Genomic DNA, 20000 nt, shown 5'->3' with positions numbered 1-20000 from the left:
AGCCCGCGTGCTATTGTGGTTACCCTCCCTTCGCTCTTACTTTTTTACCGTTCATCTAATGAATACACTGAGTATGGCTTTACCAAAACAATCATTGATCGCTAATAAAGTATCCATTATTCATAAAGCTTCAATTGGTGATCTGTCTTTCTGCGTTAACCGCATATTTTTTCATACGTCTCAAACCAAGGGGATGCGAAGGTAAAATGAATAAAATGCGCGTACATACTCAGTGCATCCCCTCTCGGGAATCGAACCTCGGACGTCGGCGCTAGAGGTGAAGCCTCTACTATTGCGCCACGGCGTGTGGTTTATCTATTTGAGCGTAGCAGTGTAATTCGGTTTTTGTTCAGCACTCTTTGGAACTGTTGCTTTTTGTCTGCGCACTGCGTCAGTTCACGTGAGCTGCTGAATATGGTTTTATATGTCACTCGCTCGCTTCTAATTGTTTCGCTGCCTTCTTAATTATATAATGCATGTTTTCTTAAGCGCTTTTTGGAGCTCTTCCTGGTTTTCTACGTATCTGCGAATTACGTGAGAGGCGTGATGATGTCACACGAAACTCCACCCCCCCACGGCTTTCGAGCTCAACTCCATTACAGTAAATGGAGAAAAATAGCTTCTAGTTATGACCATTATGCGTAGAATTTCGAAATGAAACCTGCCCAACTTTTGTAAGGAAGCTGTAAGGAATGAGCCTGCCAAATTTCAGCCTTCTACCTACACGGGAAGTTGGAGAATTAGTGATGAGTCAGTGAGTCAGTCAGTCAGTGAGGGCTTTGCCTTTATAGATGCGTAGTACAATGAAATTCTTATTTTCATGTTTCCCAAGAAGAGAGGCGACAATAATACCAAAAAAGAGACACTAAAAATGATAAAAACATTAATTAAAAAACAACAGCTAAGGGACAAAATAATAAATCATAATTGAATTGTATGGCTACAAGGGGTGGGAAAGGCACTGCACAGACATAAGGAAAAAACAAAACTGATATGCTCTGTGGAAACACAGTACAGGAAAACTTATTTAACTGGATTCAGTAGAGCGTAGAACTTATTAAATTAGTGAGCGAGTAGTATGGAGTTTACATTACCACTCATTATTAAAACCAAGGAATAAAACCTGAAATATTATGCAACTGCAAGTATTTGATCAAAAGTTCAATAATGGTGAAAAGGAAACTACATATTTTACAATTCTTAAAAATCGACTCAACCCTGAAATTTTTAGCCTTAATAATCTGAACATCTGTTTAACAGCCATGATAATTTGAATCCAAATGCAAAAAGTTATAGCTAAAAACTTTAAAATTCTCCCACCTTGATCAGTTTATCATCACATTCCTAATAACTACATTGGTGAAATATTTTTAGAAAAAAGTTATACCTGACACTTTTGACTGCTGACTAGCATAGCTTGAGGTTCTGGAGTGTCCACACCTTCCAAGTTCATCTGGAACAGAAGAACACTTCCCAGGAGGGTCTGTTGATTATATTAAACAAAGGGAAAAAAAAGAATATTGATAGACAATACAAATAATTTATACACAAACAACTGTTCCAAGTTTGAAACTATACTTTTTTTTTTGTAATGTGTAAGAAAGAGATGGATCATTAAAAGTACCTGCAATGCTACTCAAAGGTTTAAGAGTATCTCTTCCTTTTCGATCCTCAAGTAAGCATTCTGCTTCCGATGATATTCCTATGTACGTTGCTGTAGATGGAGGACTATGAATAAAGAAATAACATATTTTAAGAAAACAAAGGAAAAAAATACCACTCAAACAAACCTGTATTACAGTATCTGTCAAAGCAGTGCAAGACAAAACAACTCAAAAGAAATAGTAATGTAGACTTTAACTTTAGGAATTTTATTTTTAAATTAAATTTTAACATTGTATGAATTTTGGAACATATTTAAGACCAGGTGAAACATTGCTTCTGTCTGAAGAATACCTGGCATTACACTTCTCCACATTCCTATTCTAAGTAAAGTAGATAGTACTTTATTTGTCCCAAGATAGAAATGTAGCTTTTTATAGAAGCTTCCTAAATAAATAAAAGAGACAACAACTCCCCTCAAATAAACTCCAGAATTACTAATGACAATTTCCACATTACCATTTCTAAACAGATCCTTCTGTGTAACATACACAGCACATATACCAATTAAAGGGGAAGTTCAGTATTTTTCAAGCCAGAGTTATTTCATCATAATCATGGTATATAAATATTCATTTGACACTTGAAATTGCATTCTAAAGTGATGCAAAGCATTGGTTATAAATTTTAAAAATACCTGGTCTGTTCTTGCAGTTTATAATGGGGCTTTAAAAAGCCTTAAAATTTACCAAATACATCCATTACTCAAGCCAAAAATGTTTAAATATTGATCCTCATCTTGAGAATGTACAACGTAATGATGTCATTATGAAATTTGTGTGTGCCCTGTGGTGGGCTGGCGCCCTGCCTGGGGTTTGTTTCCTGCCTTGCGTCCTATGTGGGCAGGGACTAGCTCCATCAGACCCCCGTGACCCTGTAGTTAGTATATAGTAGGTTGGATGATGAATGAAACTTGGATATTAGCAAGTGGATTGGTGTAGTGTTAGTAGTTTTACATGTTTTTTTCCTCGGAGTAATAAAAATGACAAAACTACAGGTGCAAGTACAAAAAGGAAAAAAAAAATTTCTTTGGCTTAGGCTTGTTGAGTTTACTCTAACTAATATGCTAAAAAAATTGGCAATAACTGATCTTAGATATGAAGAAGAGACAGGCAATCACAAAGCATCCGCTAATACAGCTTTAAGCTCTACCATATTCACAGATGCCAAAAACGATGTGCCTTGGATAGCTTCCACTGAATCTGTACTAGACATGATCTTCTGGTAGAAAACAATAGGTCATTAAACCGAGACAAACTGAAGAGATTCTCTCATTTTCTCTCTCTCTACTGGTCAGTGAATACTGCTCAACTAATTAGCACCGTTACATTACAAGAAGAAGCAATCTGAAAACTGATGGACTGAACCTTTTCTTATAGTGATGACAGGCGAAAATAGAGTGTATTTTTTTTTAACTGGAGAAAAAAAAAAAACACTTTAAAAATAGAAAACTCACTAATGTGTGTCTTGCGGTCTTGTTATGCAACGCTATTTCCAGTTGACGCCGCCAACCGAAGCCAACTCTATTTAATACACACACTACCATATATATATGGATATGAATCTGTACTAGACATGATCTTCTGGTAGGAAACAATAGGGCATTGACAAACTGAAGAGATTCTCTCATTTTCTCTCTCTCTACTGGTCAGGAGAATACTGACCGAACCTCCTTTACCTTACATTACAAGAAGAAGCAATCTGAAAACTGATGGACTGAACCTTTTCTTGATACAGGTGAAAATAGTGTGTAATATTTTTTTTAACTGTTTGAGAAAAAAAAAAAAACACTTTAAAAAAAAAACTCACTAATGTGCTTGTCTTGCGGTCTTGTATGCATACGCTATCATCCAGTTGGGCCAACTCTATTTAATACACACACTATATATATATATATGGCATCCGGCCTGCTTGTACCTCCTCCAGGACCGCGGAGGAGGCTTGTACTTCCTCCAGACCGTGAGGGGGTGACCGCCCTGGTTATGTTGGGGGCCACGGGTAAAGGGCTTGAAAGCCCAAGGGACCCGTGGCCACGCCAGTGCCTGTAGAGTCTGAGCCCAGCACTTCCGCCACACCAGGAAGTGCTGGGGAAGACAGGGACACCCGGAGGGCTTCCGGGTGCGCAGCCGGCATTTCCGCCACACTGGGGCGTGTCTTCGGAGGAATGCCGGAAGCTGGAGCCCATCCGGTTCCTATTTAAGGGGCCGCCCTCCAATCGAGAGCGGAAGTCGGGTGGAAGAGAGACAGAGCTGGAGAGAGGATTGGAGGCGGCCAGAAAGGCAATTTGACTGCGTGCCCTGGACATTGGGGGAACGGTGCAAGAGGCACTGGGGAGTGCACTGTAAATTGTAAATAAAGGGTGTGTGGTGAACTTAAGATGTCTGTCTGTGTCCGGGTTCAAGTCCACAGTGGCGTAGCCGGCAGGATGCTCCACCTGGGTCGAGGTGGGGACCTGCGATAAAAACAAATATTTCTGTGGACGGCCGACGCAGCAGCGACCCACACACGCGCGCTGGAGCGCAGTGCACAACCAGCGAGCAGTTTACCCCAGGGACCGCCGGACTGCAGAATGGCCATCCCTCGGAGCGAAGTCGGGTGGAAGAGAGACGGAGCTGGAGAGAGGATTGGAAGTGGCCAGAAAGGCAATTTGACTGCGTGCCCTGGACACTGGGGGAACGGTGCTTGTGGCACTGGGAAGTACACCGATTGTAAATATATTGTAAATAAACGTGTGTTGGATGCAAGAGCGATGTCCGTCTATCTATGTCCGGGTTCAAGTCCACAATATATATATATGTGTGTGTGTGTGTGTGTGTGTGTGTGTGTATGGAGTGTATGTAAAATGAAGCCACTCTTTAGTAAAAGGCACATAGCAGCCCACCTGGAGTTTGCCAAAAGGCACCTGAAGGACTCTCAGACCAAGAGAAACAAAATTCACTGGTCTGATGAGGCAAAGATTGAACTCTTTGGTGTGAATGCCAGGCATCACGTTTGGAGGAAACCAGGCACTGCTCATCACCAGTCCAATACCATCCCTACAGTGAAGCATGGTGGTGGCAGCATCATGCTGTGGGGATGTTTTTCAGCGCCAGGAACTGGGAGACTAGTCAGGATAAAGGGAAAGATGACTGCAGCAATGTACAGAGACATCCTGGATGAAAACCTGCTCCAGAGGCTCTTGACCTCAGACTGGGGCGACGGTTCATCATTCAGCAGGACAACGCACCCTAAGCACACAGCCAAGATAGCAAAGGAGTGGCTTCAGGACAACTCTGTGAATGTCCTTGAGTAGCCCAGCCAGAGCCCAGACTTGAATCCGATTGAACATCCCTGGAGAGATCTTAAATGGCTGTGCACCGACGCTTCCCATCCAACCTGATGGAGCTTGAGAGGTGCTGCAAAGAGGAATGGGTGAAAATGACCAAGGATAGGTGTGCCAAGCTTGTGGCATCTTATTCAAAAAGACTTGAGGGTGTAATTGCTGCCAAAGGTGCATCGACAAAGTATTGAGCAAAGGCTGTGAATACTTATGTACATGGGATTTCTCAGTTTTTTAATTTTTAATAAATTTGCAAAAATCTCAAGTAAACTTTTTCACGTTGTCATTATGGAGTATTGTGTGTAGAATTCTGAGGAAAAAATGAATTTAATCCATTTTGGAATGAGGCTGTAACATAAAATGTGGAAAAAGTGATGCGCTGTATGTATGCATATATATATATATATATATATACACATACATACATAAACAATGTGCAATGCAGGATGTTGGAGGAATTTGGACCACCTGCAGTGCATAGGGACACGATCTCCCAAATCAATTAAATGTTTGACCCGACTGGTAGAGCCAATCACCCGAAATTGTATCGTTTTCCTGTCCTGCATTGCGAGTTGCAAAATTAGATCTGGACCACCTTGTTGATTATACTTGTATCAATTAGATCATTTCTAATTTGTGTGTGTTAAATTTGATTCTGAGCTTTTCCAGTTTAAAAGTCTAAAAATAATGCTTTAAAAGAATGTAAAAAGTGATTCACATCCTGTGCGTAAGCTCTGTGGGGGTGTGTGGCTATATTAGGCTATGATTTTCCTTTGAGTGGGTGCAAAGCCTATTTTGCTCTTCTCTGCAGGCGATACAGCCCTTTTTATCTTTGCAGAGGATTCCCTACACAGTGGATGTGGGTGGATATGTAATTTGCATAATTACAAGCCTAAGTATAAAATATTTCACCTGAATGTGCAACTTTAAATACTATTACCTTTGCAAAACTGACTGCATAAGCACATTAAACAATTTTCATTTCATGATCACTGAATTTACATTAAAATATTAAATAAAACCAGAGCAATATATATGTTTACAATATATATACTTTTTAATATACAGAAGGTAGGGAGTACATGTGCCTGCACCAGTGACCATTCTGAAACAGCTGAACTGTCCAGTGTCACTTTAATTGCATAGGCTTAAGCCAATATTATTATATTATATTATATATATTGTGGCAGACAACCAGTGACCTTGCCCCACGGGGATGCCTGGAGCAGGGAAGACCCGGGAGAGGGGCAATCTCCCCTCTGGGCGCAACTTCCATCAAGGACCACGGATACCCTGTGGGGGTCCGTGGCCAACCCCAGGGGGTGCCTGAGTGGTTCCCGAGCCCTGGAGGACAGCACTTCCGCCACACCAGGAAGTGCTGCCGCTCCAGGAACCATGTGCGCCCGGAGTGCTTCTGGGTGCAAGAGCAGCACTTCCCCACACCAGAAAAGTGCTGCCGGAAGACATCTCAGAGCACCCGGAGCACATCCGGGGCTTTATAAAAGGGACCATCTCACTTCAATTGGGGAACCGATGTTGGAAGGGGTTGGGGGGCATGGAAGACGGAGCTTGCGAGAGAGAAGTGGAGGCAGCCGAAGAGAGGAAAAAGTACTGAGTAGTCCCAACTCACCAAATTGTAAATAGTTGTAAATAAACCGTGTGTTGTGAACATTTGGTGTCGTGTCTGTCTGTGGGCGGGTTATCTTTTACAATGTATATATTGACACGGGGAGAACTTGCAAACTCCATGCAGGGAGGACCCGGGAAGCGAACCCGGTTTTCCTAACTGCGAGGCAGCAGCGCTACCCACTGCACCACCCATATTAAAGACACGTGTCTTTGCTACATGAGAAGAAACCTTAAGAGTGTTTGAACTGAAAAAAAGATATTTTTTTTTAAACCCTTGAAAATGAAGAATACTGCATGTCACTTGCAAATGATATTCAGATTGCAAAATCATCATACTTAGTTGATATCTTTGAACATTTAAGCAAGATAAATTATTATGAAAGAGGAAAAGCCAAAAATGTCTTCTTATCTTCAACTGACAAAATGAAACCTCTGAGAGATAAGTTAGCCTTGTGGGTTGCCAACGTCAAGCAAGCCAATGTGAATGTGTTACCATATATTTCGCTGAGACAAAGAGACTACGTCATTACTCTCCGAGTATCTTCAAGTTTTGGGATAAATATATATTCTAGTATAAACTAATATATCTAATACTATTTTCTAAACTTACTGTATATACTGATGACTACAATTGGTTGAAGAACCCATTTATTGCATTTTTATTAAGCCATTCTACATTCAGTCTCACAGAGGAAGAAAAATTGAAATACATGATGGCAGTTTGAAACTTAAAGAAGATCCTCTCAATTAATTTTGGATAGAAATCAAGAATGAATATCCTCATATTACAAAAAAAGCTGTTGTAATTCTGTTACACAGGTAAGAAAGCTGTCATTTAGGATTTTATGCACTTACAAGTATAAAAACTATCAAGAGTAAAAGGCTATCAATGGCTAAAAAAAAGAAATGAGTATATCTCTGTAGTATTCCACATAATATTAAAAAGAACTGTGAATCACATCAAGCCCAATATCTCACTGAAAAGTTACAATAATACAACAGTCTGTTTTGTTTATTTCATGGTGGTCTATAATTGATGTATATGTTGTGTTCCAAAAGAAATATAAATGTATAAAATTTGGGTGATGTAAAGAAGGTTGGAAAACTCTGCAGTAGGAGAACATGGAAAACCCTGCACATGATGACTGACATGGTGGGATTTGAACACATCAAATCATATATTTATAGCTCGTCCCATAAGTTCTGAAACATTTCTCAACTTGCTGGATATCCTTAATACAATTCTAGGGCCACAGGAAGCCAGAGCCTTTGCTAGCTATATTGAGTGCAAGAAACATAGCTAATCTACACAAAATTCTAGCCCCTTGCAAGACACAATCAGCTGTCCAAATCTCCACTCACATGGGACCAACAGACATTCACCAATTAATCTAATATGTAACTCTTTGAAACGTAAAAGGACAGGCAGAACATCAACAGAAAAAGCCTACAGGACACAAGGGAACCAAGTCCTGAAACTAACTATTAGTATTACTTAAAACACAGTATTTTGTTAAAAGTGGATAAAAAAAAGTACGGATTTAAAGAACAAGAATATGAATGGGACACAGTGGACCAAAAATAAAATAAAATAATCAGGGGTCCTCCAGATGCCATGGTCTATTTTTAAAGCCATCCTATATTTTTTTTATCAGTTAGGGCAGCTGCACCTTTCCCATGCTATCAATTACTTCAAACACCATTTAGCTGCAGGTTCATAGTGTCTGTTCTTTACAATAATAATCTGCAGGTAATTATGTTCAATCATATTAGTGGGTTGGGAATCTATAAAAAAAGTATGTAATTAATCAGGATTAATTGCATCTAACATTAAAGCATGCAATTATAAAATCAATACATAAATCATGGAGTAAATACATACTGAATCACAAAATTAACGTAGAATCAACGCAAAGGAATTAAAAGTTCAGGTTTAAGTGATTGTTTAAGTTTAAACTGTGCCATTTTTTTTTTAACAAAATACTACTTGAGCAAGCACAACCAGAATTTGAATACCTTCCTTGAGAGAAATGCAGACAAACAAAAGAAAAAGGTTGTGTGGGTGAGGCTTTTGTTGGGTGGACGCATGCACTGATACAGTTGTGTAAGAATCAGCATCACTTGAATGGGTATTAATTAAAACTTGTGTTAAAATTCCTCAAATACTATCCTCAATTGTTCATCATCTTCAACAATGTGATAATTATACTTTACACAAGTATGTTTCAACTGTGGAAATAACAGTGTAATGCCCCCAAGTCCAGGCCCGAGACAGACGCATTCCTCAGGCGATCAAAAAAGTTCTGAGGAGGATGGGACTACCTTGAGAAGCCGGCATAAATGCAGCCATGTGATAACCTTAATTTTAATCACACTCTGACTCATCTAACCCCTCTATATGGTCTTCCAGTTCAGTGTTACGGAAGCATGTGGCTCTTTCACTGTCCTCTACACACTAGTTCACTCCATGCTATTTGCACACACCGCGCTGCTACTTCTTGTCCACATCTGTTCTGCAGCTGCCCCATGTGACTCTGCACTCCGTCAGCAATGCCAAGCAAAAGTGCTTCTGTTCCAGCACCTTCCACACTCACACCCATCTCTTGCACTACTTTCGCCTTTTTACTTCTTCCTCTCTCTCAGGTTTCATTTGTATAATGCACTGCACTTTCTGAAGGCACAGTGCTTAGTAATTGTCCAACCTATGGCCCACTACATCACTAGCCTGATCATTACAGTATTATTGTTTCTTAATGTCAAAAAAAAAAAAAGTGCCTAAGATGTATTCCTCATTGCTGGCCACAGAGGTGACAATATTTTTTAACACTTTCAATAAGCCACATTAAAATCATAAAAATTTCAATAAGCCACATTAAAATCATAAAAATTAACGTGTTAACTTTCCCTGGCCTAATGCTTACGTGATTTTTTCCCCTTCCATTTAATTCCAGTTAAGAGGCATTTTTAAAACTCTTATTAGTTAACTTATCTAAAGCAGCAGGAGAAGGGTGCTGCTGTGTGAGCCGTTTGTGTCTGCATGCTTTGCCAGGCATTAGACTTGCTTTCATTGGGCATCCAAACAGATGTCAAAGGAGTGTAAGAGGAAAATATAAAACTTCAAGCAACGATTTTTCAGACTATTTTGCAAATTCCCCAATGATTTTTAATGGCTGATTTTAAAATTTCAAACTAAATAAATAAAATCACACTTCTTTGAAAGTTCTCTCAATGAAAATTGAACGGTCTTGACAAATTTCCTTAAATAATTAAGTGTGCCACACTTCAAAAAGTGGTTGACTCTTAACTGGAATTCCATGTGGACAGGTATGGCCAATGCAATAGATACTTTTGTCTCTTGTTATAGTTTGTTTGCCCAGTTGATTTCATACAAGGGACACTATTGGCGGATGGCTTAGAAGCTACCCAATCAGAGCACATATTACGTATTAAATAAAACTCCTCAATGATATACGATATGCTTCCCATGCGATGCTTGATCGTTTGCTTTTCTCTGTCTCTCTCACTCTCTCTGACATTCTCTGCGCCTGACGGAGGGGGTGTGAACAGAGGGGCTGTTTGCCTAGAGGATATGGACGCTCCTCTAAACATTGCTGAAAGACTACCTTCACATTGCTCCGTTCTTTGCGGCCGCTTTATCGCAGTGCTTCGGATACTTAAAAGCCCAACAGCACGTATTGATTTTTTGATTGTTTGCTTTTCTCTCACTCTTTCTCTGACATTCTCTGCTCCTGATGCGTGCTCCTTTGAAGAGGAAGATATGTTTGCATTCTTTTAATTGTGAGTAAGAACTGTCATCTCGGTCTTGTCATGGAGCACAGTTTAAACTTTTGACTAAAGGGTGTTATTTCATGTCTAGAGGGCTCTAATAATATTAAAAAACGTATTTAGAAGGTCGTAAACAGGTTTTATGTGCTCTAACTGCGAAAATATTAGATTTATAAATAAAGAATCCTACTTCATGGAAATTAATTTATCGCGGTCGAGTCTGGAACGGATTAACCACGATAAACGAGGGTTCACTGTATAACTGTGAAGAATATTTATAAACAGTGTGGGAGAGTTAAAAAGGGCTTAAAATATATAAAAACAACCATACAAGTGTATGGTTTCTACTTTGCGGATTTTCACCTATCGTGGGGGGTTATGGAACGCAACCCCCACGATCGAGGAGGGATTACTGTATATAGTACTCTGGTTTCTTCCCATATTCCAAAGATCTGCATGCAAAATTAACTGAACTCTACACTAGCCTGGCATGAGTGCATATGGGTGGGTCCTGCAATGGATTCACTTGCTGGTTTACGTCTTGAGCTCTATTAATTTGGAATATGCCACTGGCTCTTGTTACTCCAAGATGGAATAAGCAACTTTAGGAAATCGATACAGACATTCTTTAAGTTTTTTGTACTTTTCATAGTTGGGATTTGTAAACAGTTTACACAATGTACTTTTTTTTACAAAAATATTCTAAATAAAATGATTGATCAATAAAAGTAAAAAAAGTCCGAAACCTGAAACTAAAAATCTTACGTCTTGAAGCAGGGATCTCCTGACATCAGCTGCATACTGATCACCACCTAGTCAAGATGAAAGGAAGAATTCATATGAAAGTAATTTAATGTTCAACATCAAGAATAGTTTTAAATTGTATTTACCTCAAAATTGTACAGACAGAAGTTTGCAATTTATGTGAATTCTATAAATATTTATAGTATTATATAAAAGCAAAAGTAAACTACATAAAATTATTTACCTTCAGAATGGAATTATCTTGTCTAGTATTTTTGGTATCATAGCCTTCTAATAAACATCTTCGTGTTGTACTTCCAGACCCAGCACATTCAGATAGATTGAGGTCAGCAAAGCCCAGCTGTTATAAAAGTTAAACAAATTCTAATTTTTAGCAATATTTACAGTATAAATTTCACTTTAAAACAAAAATGTATACTTAAACTAATATATATTACTTTTAAAATAGAGTGCAACGGTATTTAGAGAAGATTCATTTCACCTCCAGGGACCTAGGTTCAGACTCTAGCCAGAACACTGTTTACCTATGGATTTTCTCTGGTTTCCTCACACCCCTTACTGGCATCTTTACATTTTCTTTATATAAATGAGTGCTGGATTTAAAATGTATAAATGTGTGGCTATATTTTATAGTTAAATTCTCTTATGCTGTGTTGCAAACACATATAATCAAATACTTTATCTGCCTGTGTGATAAATGGAAATTCTCTCTAATTGTAAATGATCTAAAGAGAACATGCCGGAGAGCTGAGCTTAAATGGGGAAAAAAACTAAACTGATTATCCACTATGAGATAGTGAAGGTTAAAACAACAGAATACAACAACATAGTCCGTCTTGACAGGCGGTGTTATTTCTCTAGAGCTATAAACAACAATGCTAGTAATCACAGAGTCTTATTCTCTACAATTCATTGTCTGCTAAACCCAGGTCACTCAATAGAATGCCTCCAAAAAACTTCCAGTGAAACTTGAGGCTTTTGCTGTATTTTTTAAATCAAAAAATGAATGATATTAGAAACAAAATAGTATATCTCCCCAATACTGATCCTCTTAAACCCCAGTACTCCATTATAAACAAATTCTTTCACCAGGATAGGATTTACCTGATTTATATAAAATAATTTCTCAACTGAAACCATCCATCTGCATCCTTGACCCAACACCAAGAAGTGTTTTCAAAGAAGTATCTGGCGTGCTAATTGATAGTATTCTTGACATACTGTAGTAAACTTGTCATTAGATATGGGGGTCTTCCCAGACTGTCTTAAGACTCCTCTGCTTTTGAAAATTTTAGACCTACAGTATTTCTAATCTGCCTTTCTTAAGTAAAATTCTAGAGAAGGCAGTCATTATGCAGCTAAATGACCACCTCAATAAACATGCTATACTTGATAAAGTTTCATTCTGGTTTTAGAACAAATCACAGTACAAAAACTGCACTCAAAGTAGTAAATGACTTGTGGGTAAATGCAGACAGATGCCGTTTATCTATTCTCATCCTCTTAGATCCGAATGCTGCATTTGATACCACTGAAATATTCTTAGAAATCGCCTTAGTAATTGGGTGCAGAATGCAACTGCTAGAATTTTAATTAGGAAAAGAAAATCCGAGCACAACTCTCCAGTTATGGTGTCACTACACTGGTTACCTAGGTCATTTAGAATTGACTTTAAAATACTGCTTATGGTTTACACTCCAAATTATAACCTTAGATCTTCAAATGAGTGTCTGCTTATTATTCCGAGAGCTAAACTTAAAAGTTGAGGCTGCCTTCTGCTGTTATGCACCTAATATCTGGAATAGCTTGCCAATAGGAATTCACCAGGCTAATACGGTGGAGCAGTTTAAAACACTGCTAAAAACTCATTATTTTAATAAGGCTTTCTCATAGTTTAATTTTATTTTCATCCTGATACACTGTAGATGCATTTAATCATCATTATCAGTCCTGATGGCTCTGTAATCCATACTAACCCCTACTTTCTCTTCTGTTCTTTTTCCAGTTTTCTGTGGTAGTGATCTGCGCCACCACCACCTGATGAAAGCACCGTGATGTCCCTACATTGATGGATTAAAGGCCAGAAGTCCACATGATAAACATCACCAAGTTCTTCCATGTGAACCCTGAATACAATGAGTACTAATTGTGAGGTCATTTATGTTAGGTAGAATGCCTAGAGGGGGCTGGGTGGTCTCGTGGCCTTGAAACCCCTGCAGATTATTTGTTTTTTCTCCATCCATCTGGAGTTTTTTTTTTTTGTTTTCTGTTCTCCCTGGCCATCGGACCTTGCTTTTATTAATTAGTTAGTGTTAGTGTTAATTAGTGTTCCCCAATTCTATTTTCTTATTTGTCTTTTTTCTCTTTCTTCATTATGTAAAGCACTTTGAGCTACATCACTTGCATGAAAATGTACTATATAAATAAATGTTGTTGAGCTGTAAAAATACATCTATCTTTAAACCCTCTTAATACAAGTCAGGGTTGTGGTGGAGACTGCAAACAAACAATGTCAAAGGCAGAGACCAATACTGGACACAATGCACTCACTCAGACTATGCCAATTTAAAGTCACTAATTAACCTAACCTCCATGGCAGAAGTACAAAAAGAAAAATATACACTGGCAAAAGGAGGATGTGCACATACAGTGTCTGGGTCAGGTTTTAAACTGTGAGGCAGCACTGCTAAACACAATGTCACAAAACTACTCCCCCTTCAAAATGTACCTTTTTAAACTCACTTAATATAGTTATGTTTTAGTTACAAAATTAGCTTAATGTTCACAATATAGAACATAATGAAATACATCAATATTATTTAGTATTTGTTTTGTTACATACTGGATGGAAATGTTGGGTAGTACTCTTTAAAATATTTAATACTTCCCCATGCTGTAATTTTATATTATGCTCATATCCCAGACATGTGGGGTTAATTGGAGATTTTAGATTGGCCCAGTGTGACTGTAGAAGAGTGAAAGGCTCAGCTTTTAGTGCAAGACTGCTTTCTGCAAATAACATCAGCCTTAAAATGCATAGCAAGATACAAAGCATTGATATAAACTTGTCAAATTAAGATTTTTTAAGCAACAACAAGGGATGTAATTTTTAACATTTCCAGTCTAACAAGGTCAAACATTAAAATTCAGTCAAGCTGCCACATACAGCATATTAATTCATTCTAAAATATTATTTAGCTTGATGCAAAAGCTGCTTGACAGCTAAAATCTAGTAGCAAGAGTCTAGATAATGCTTTCAGGAAGTCAATTTGCGTTCGAATAAAAAAGAAAAAAAAATAAATCCTAGACAATACCAATGGCACTTTCTTTTGAACATGAGCAGCAACTTAGAACTCAATAGAAAAAGTTACATTGTTCAACTACAACCACATTTAACCACAATATGCCATTTGGGCATTTTAGTGCCATCTATGTTAAATAATGATAAAATTTGATATGTCAAAACATCAGGTGGATCGAGTACAAAAATGACAAAATGTTCAATATAATACAAATACGGTACGTTAAACTACTCACTATTTCTTTACATAGTTTTGAAACAACCGTAATCTGGTTCAAGATCACATTAAGGTGGACACTATTTCATGAGCACTGGGTAGAAGACAGAAAGCCAACCCTGAATTCAGAAACAGACCACCACAAGGCCTACCACTTACACATCAAATCAAATGAACATGTACATCCTTAGTCACATTCAAATCCCCTTCCTACAAGCAAAAAATGTCTAAGAAAATAATATGTAGAAATGGGGAAAAATAAGACTCTCAGAAGGTTTATACAGGTTAAGAACCAGCAATGTTATTCAGCAATAGAAATATCAAATGCTGAAATATTTGCATTCTCTTAGTGTAGTGCATTCATTGTCTCTAAATATTAAGTAATACAGAACCCTTTTATAATTTTGCAATGGCATGGAGATAGGGGTAGCCTTGTGAAGGGTATTTATGATAGTGTTTTAATTAAAATAAAAATCAAGCAGCTCAACAAGCAAGTAGAAGTTAATCAAGCAGAGGGCATAACCTGAACATTTGGTCGGAGGAGGAAGGCTGAAGGCATCTTTCGCAAGTAGTGTCTAATTTTTTGTAAATTCTGAACTGTCTTTAGAGACGTAAATGACATAAATCTGTTGCATTTAGCTTTAGTTTGTTGTACAGAATCTAATTAAGGTCCTGTTCTTTGCCCAGTCTCAGATTATTTAGGGATACATTACTATAAAAAAAATACACTGGTACAGTTTTAATATACAGTACTTGTTTTATTAGTATTAGTACTTTGTACTAAAACACTTTTTAGCCTTCCATATTCAACTAAAGAGAAGTTATACTGCCTTTAGTGAAACTTGAGATTTGTATGTAATCAAAGAAATTAAGTATTAGTAGTGGTTATAGTTATAAACAGGCTTATTCAAAAGTTTAAATACATTTTTCTAAAGATACAATTCTACAGTATAAAGGTCTGAATACATAAGAGTATGCAAATTCATGGTTAACTTAAAAGTTAAACTGATAGCAGCATTCTCCTTGAAATATTGTCTTACACTGAAGCCAGATTCTCAGTGAGTACTAAACTTCTGTATTGTTTGTTCTTCACAGCAATTTTTTTTTGTTCTTTATTTCGCCTTATACATACAATTTCTTGTATTAGGAATTTGTTAGTTTTTAGAGCACAGGGTCAGCCATTGTACAGCGCCCCTGGAGCAATTGAAGGTTAAGGGTCTTGCTCAAGGGCCCAGCAGAGTAGGATCTCTTTTGGCAGTGACAGGGATTCGAACCGGCAACCAGATACCAGCGCAGATCCTTAGCCTCAGAGCCACAAATCCGTAGGAACTTATACAAAAGGTAAAAGCACGTAATAAGGAAGTAATGCCGAATCATCTTTAGATGGTTATCCATGCAGAAATAGGTTTGATGCGATACAATTATATCCAAATTTTTGAAGCATAAATGCTGGTTGCCAAATTGTAAAACTAAACTTTACGAAAGCCAGAACTCCTAGATCTTTAGGTTTATTTGAGTTCTGAGGGTTTTTTCTTATTCAAAATAAAAAAAAAAAGTTACAGCCATTTCTAAATTATATAGACTTATTTATATAGAGTACTTATTGGAAAAAGAGCAACAGCAAGGTAGGATATTCATTTAAATGATGGGCTATCTCAACTAATATTATTGACAGATACAGTACAAGACCAACTTGAAATATACAGTTTAACTCATTTAGTCTTTAAAATGTTGTGTAATTAAAAATACTAAGCATGTAAGCTAATCTACGACAGTGATGTGGAACATTTGATAATTGTTCTACACATTTTTTATTCTTAATCCAGATATTTGTAGAATTCATCCAAAATGTTTTTAAAATGCTTGGAAGCATGGCATCTGGGTTGGTTATATTACATAAAGCAACATATCAGCATAAAGGCATACTTTGTATGAGCAATCTGCCAGAAAGGCAATGAATATAAAAATTAAAGTGGCTTAATTACAATGGCAAAAAAACCCTTACTGAGCGTCATATCTCAGGGAAGTAATCACAGTCTACATTGGTCATGTGAATTGAAGAAAATATAATAATTAAATCCATGCTGATGTATCAGATCCAATCTCAAACTTACATATGGTGGCAAATAGGCACTTCTTTATAAACTTCTCAAGCTAATGTCCAAATAGAGCAGACACTTCAGATAATGTGTCAAATAAAAATGAAATTTATATTAAAATAAAACAATGCAAGAATAACTTTCTCATTATTTGCAAAAGGTCTATAGTGGTACCTTAAATTAAACATTGAGAGATTGGTCTGTAGGATTTAGGGGATTTATTTTTTAAAGAAAGACATAGGAATGTTTGAGCTTGTGTTTCAGAAAACGATTTATTTTCCTTTTAATTCATGACTATCTTACAAAACCAGGATATGTTGTATATCTTGATTATTAAGAAAGCTATTTCAGACTCATTTGTGACATTCAGTAGAATGCATCATTTTGAAGTCTCTTGTTCAATTGCTTTTGATTATGAATAGATATATTTCTATAATATCATTTCAGATTCCATACCTGTGTATTAGTGACACATATCACAAACATGGTCAAAATGCAAAGTATTACATGAATTCAGAAATAGATCTTTGGAACCTCTTATTGTCAAGATGTTTAATGTGTTTGAAAAATTAGTCCTTTTTTCCTCTTTTACAAATTCCTTCAAAAGTAGTTGCTGCAGATTCAATCCAGTTAGGATCTATTACTTCTACTATTCCAACTATCCATTTATAAATATTCAAACCATTAGTAAAACCAATTAAATCTATTTGTGCACCACAGTTTCTACTGTTTATTAATACTAAGTGATCTAAAAACTACCAACTACTACTAACCAATATCATTAAGAAATTTACTTAAAACAAATCTACAAAAATACCTACTTTTGCATAGGCTTTTCCTCCCTTTAATTCCTGTGAAAAGAAAAGAAAATGATTTTTCTGGGTTAAGTGAATATATTATCTTGATTGGTTTTCTATTTGTGAAAAAATACTACCAAAAAAACATACCAATAAAAGAAAGCTATCAAATGACTTTTAAGCTGCACACTAAAGCTGTAGGATTAAAAATACAATTTTAATTTTCATTTTTAAATTCCAATCTTTTGTTCAAAATATTGTACTGTGCATTTCCTTCGATAGATATTCAGTCTCATTATTTATTTACATAATCATTGATTTGAAATGACCACTTACTGTGTACACTAATCACTAAATACCATTATTTACTAAAACAAATGATAACATAGAAGCAAGAAAATGCAGTTTTCTTAAAACTACACATTTTTGGCAGGGACTGCAGATATAAAGGTAAGTCTTTAAAAATTGCTTTATTAAGGAAATATACAACTAGCTTTACCTACAAAAAGAGAGAGAGCGCAAGAGAGAACAGTTCAGATTCAAAAATACAGTATGATCCGAGCATTCATATAAAGGTCAAATTCTGGAAAGTGGAATTAATCTTGGATCCACATACAATTATTGACACCAATTCTGATTCATGAATCCAATTTTTTTTGATAAAGTGTCTGTGTGTGACTTGTCCCTCCAAATAACCTGACTGATAAATTTGGCTTTGGTGATGCTATCAAAAGAGGAAAAGCGAGTGTGAAACATCCAAGAAAGAGTAAAGGTGTTGAGAGTCACCTTCAAAATATGAAAAGTATAAAAGAGGACAGGAGGTAAGCTAGGTGTGCCTCAAAATGACAGACTTTCAAAATCAGCCTTTATGGGAACATGCTTGAAAGAAGGAATGCCAGGAATGAGATATTCAGACACGAGGACTATAAAGGACTCATGAGGATTATATATTTAACAGGTAACGTAGCTAGTAAAAGAAAAAAAAAAAAAGTCTGTTTAAAATGGCACTATAGATACAACCAGAGACCTTTAGCTCCTGTGCTTCTTTACAGACAGAAATGTGCCTCTTTAATAACACCCAGTAGTCACCATAAGCTGAAATAATATGCACATTCCAGTAGTGACAAAAACCTGACACACAACAAATATTCTTGGATAAAAATTACAGTGTAGAAATCTAGGTCATATATTTTCAAATAAAAATAAAAAATACTCCTACTTTTATCAAAGAATGCATGTTCAATTTGTGACAGAAAGCAAAACACAAAAGTAGCACAAAAGCCATACCTTTCTTACAGATACCCGGCAGACGCATGGGTCAAGGACACCAGTGCTGGCACTAGCACTCATTTTGCACAAAAATGAGAACTTCTTTTTCCAGTGCACACAGTTCGCAAGGACAACCTCCCTAAATAGAAAAATAGCAAGACCTGTAATTAAATTAATCAAGTGATATTTGCTGAAGATGGTGGTGTTAATGCAAATTTAGAAAAATTATGTTTTAACAAAGTAAATCTTTACCTCACTTTCATCAATCACTAATAACACCCCCACCCCACAAATTAAATACACAAAAGGACAAGAGGCAGTACATGTTATGTTTAAACACTAGCATAATATACCGGTCTTCAGAGAAGCTAGTATGAAACAACAAAAGTGTTTTTTTTTTTAAGCTCAACCTTGGCAAAAGATCTTCAGTTTTTACTTGCAGTTTAATATAAATATTAGAAATAAATTTGCTACCTAATACAGAAACTATATATATATATATATATATATATATATATATATATATATATATATATACACACACACACACACACACACACACACACACACACACACACATATATATATATATATATACACTCACCTAAAGGTTTATTAGGAACACCAAACTAATATGGTGTTTGACCCACTTTCGCCTTCAGAACTGCCTTAATTCTCACGTGGCATTGATTCAACAAGGTGCTGAAAGCATTCTTTAGAAATGTTAGCCCATATTGATAGGATAGCATCTTGCAGTTGATGGAGATTTGTGGGATGCACATCCAGGGCACAAGCTCCCGTTCCACCACATCCCAAAGATGCTCTATTGGGTTGAGATCTGGTGACCGTGGGGGCCATTTTAGTACAGTGAACTCATTGTCATGTTCAAGAAACCAATCTGAAATGATTCGAGCTTTGTGACATGGTGCATTATCCTGCTGGAAGTAGCCATCAGAGGATGGGTACATGGTGGTCATGAAGGGATGGACATGGTCAGAAACAATGCTCAGGTAGCCCGTGGCATTTAAGCGATGACCAATTAACACTAAGGGGCCTAAAGTGTGCCAAAAAAACATCCCCACACCATTACACCACCACCACCAGCCTGCACAGTGGTAACAAGGCATGATGGATCCATGTTCTCATTCTGTTTACG

The 20000-nt window shown here is 37.0% G+C and overlaps 1 protein-coding gene across 2 annotated transcripts in view; it reads right to left on the bottom strand.

The window, feature by feature from the left end:
• LOC120514581 (protein FAM102B-like) overlaps positions 1–20000 on the bottom strand; it is a 67917-nt gene that overhangs the window by 17722 nt on the left and 30195 nt on the right. The window contains exons 2-7 of one of the 2 annotated variants that reach the window (XM_039735037.1): positions 18863–18983; positions 17600–17629; positions 11385–11501; positions 11162–11208; positions 1625–1728; positions 1388–1483 (exon numbers count right to left, since the gene is read on the bottom strand). In XM_039735037.1, coding sequence (XP_039590971.1) covers positions 1388–1483; positions 1625–1728; positions 11162–11208; positions 11385–11501; positions 17600–17629; positions 18863–18983 — 515 coding nt within the window. Of the gene's footprint in view, positions 1–1387; positions 1484–1624; positions 1729–11161; positions 11209–11384; positions 11502–17599; positions 17630–18862; positions 19006–20000 lie in introns of both variants that reach the window. The other variant, XM_039735038.1, reaches the window with a different exon arrangement.

The sequence above is a fragment of the Polypterus senegalus genome, chromosome 14 (assembly GCF_016835505.1).
Source record: "Polypterus senegalus isolate Bchr_013 chromosome 14, ASM1683550v1, whole genome shotgun sequence".
NCBI lineage: Eukaryota > Metazoa > Chordata > Cladistia > Polypteriformes > Polypteridae > Polypterus > Polypterus senegalus.
Note: the sequence above shows the minus strand (reverse complement) of the source record. Positions and strands in the feature narration are given on the sequence as shown.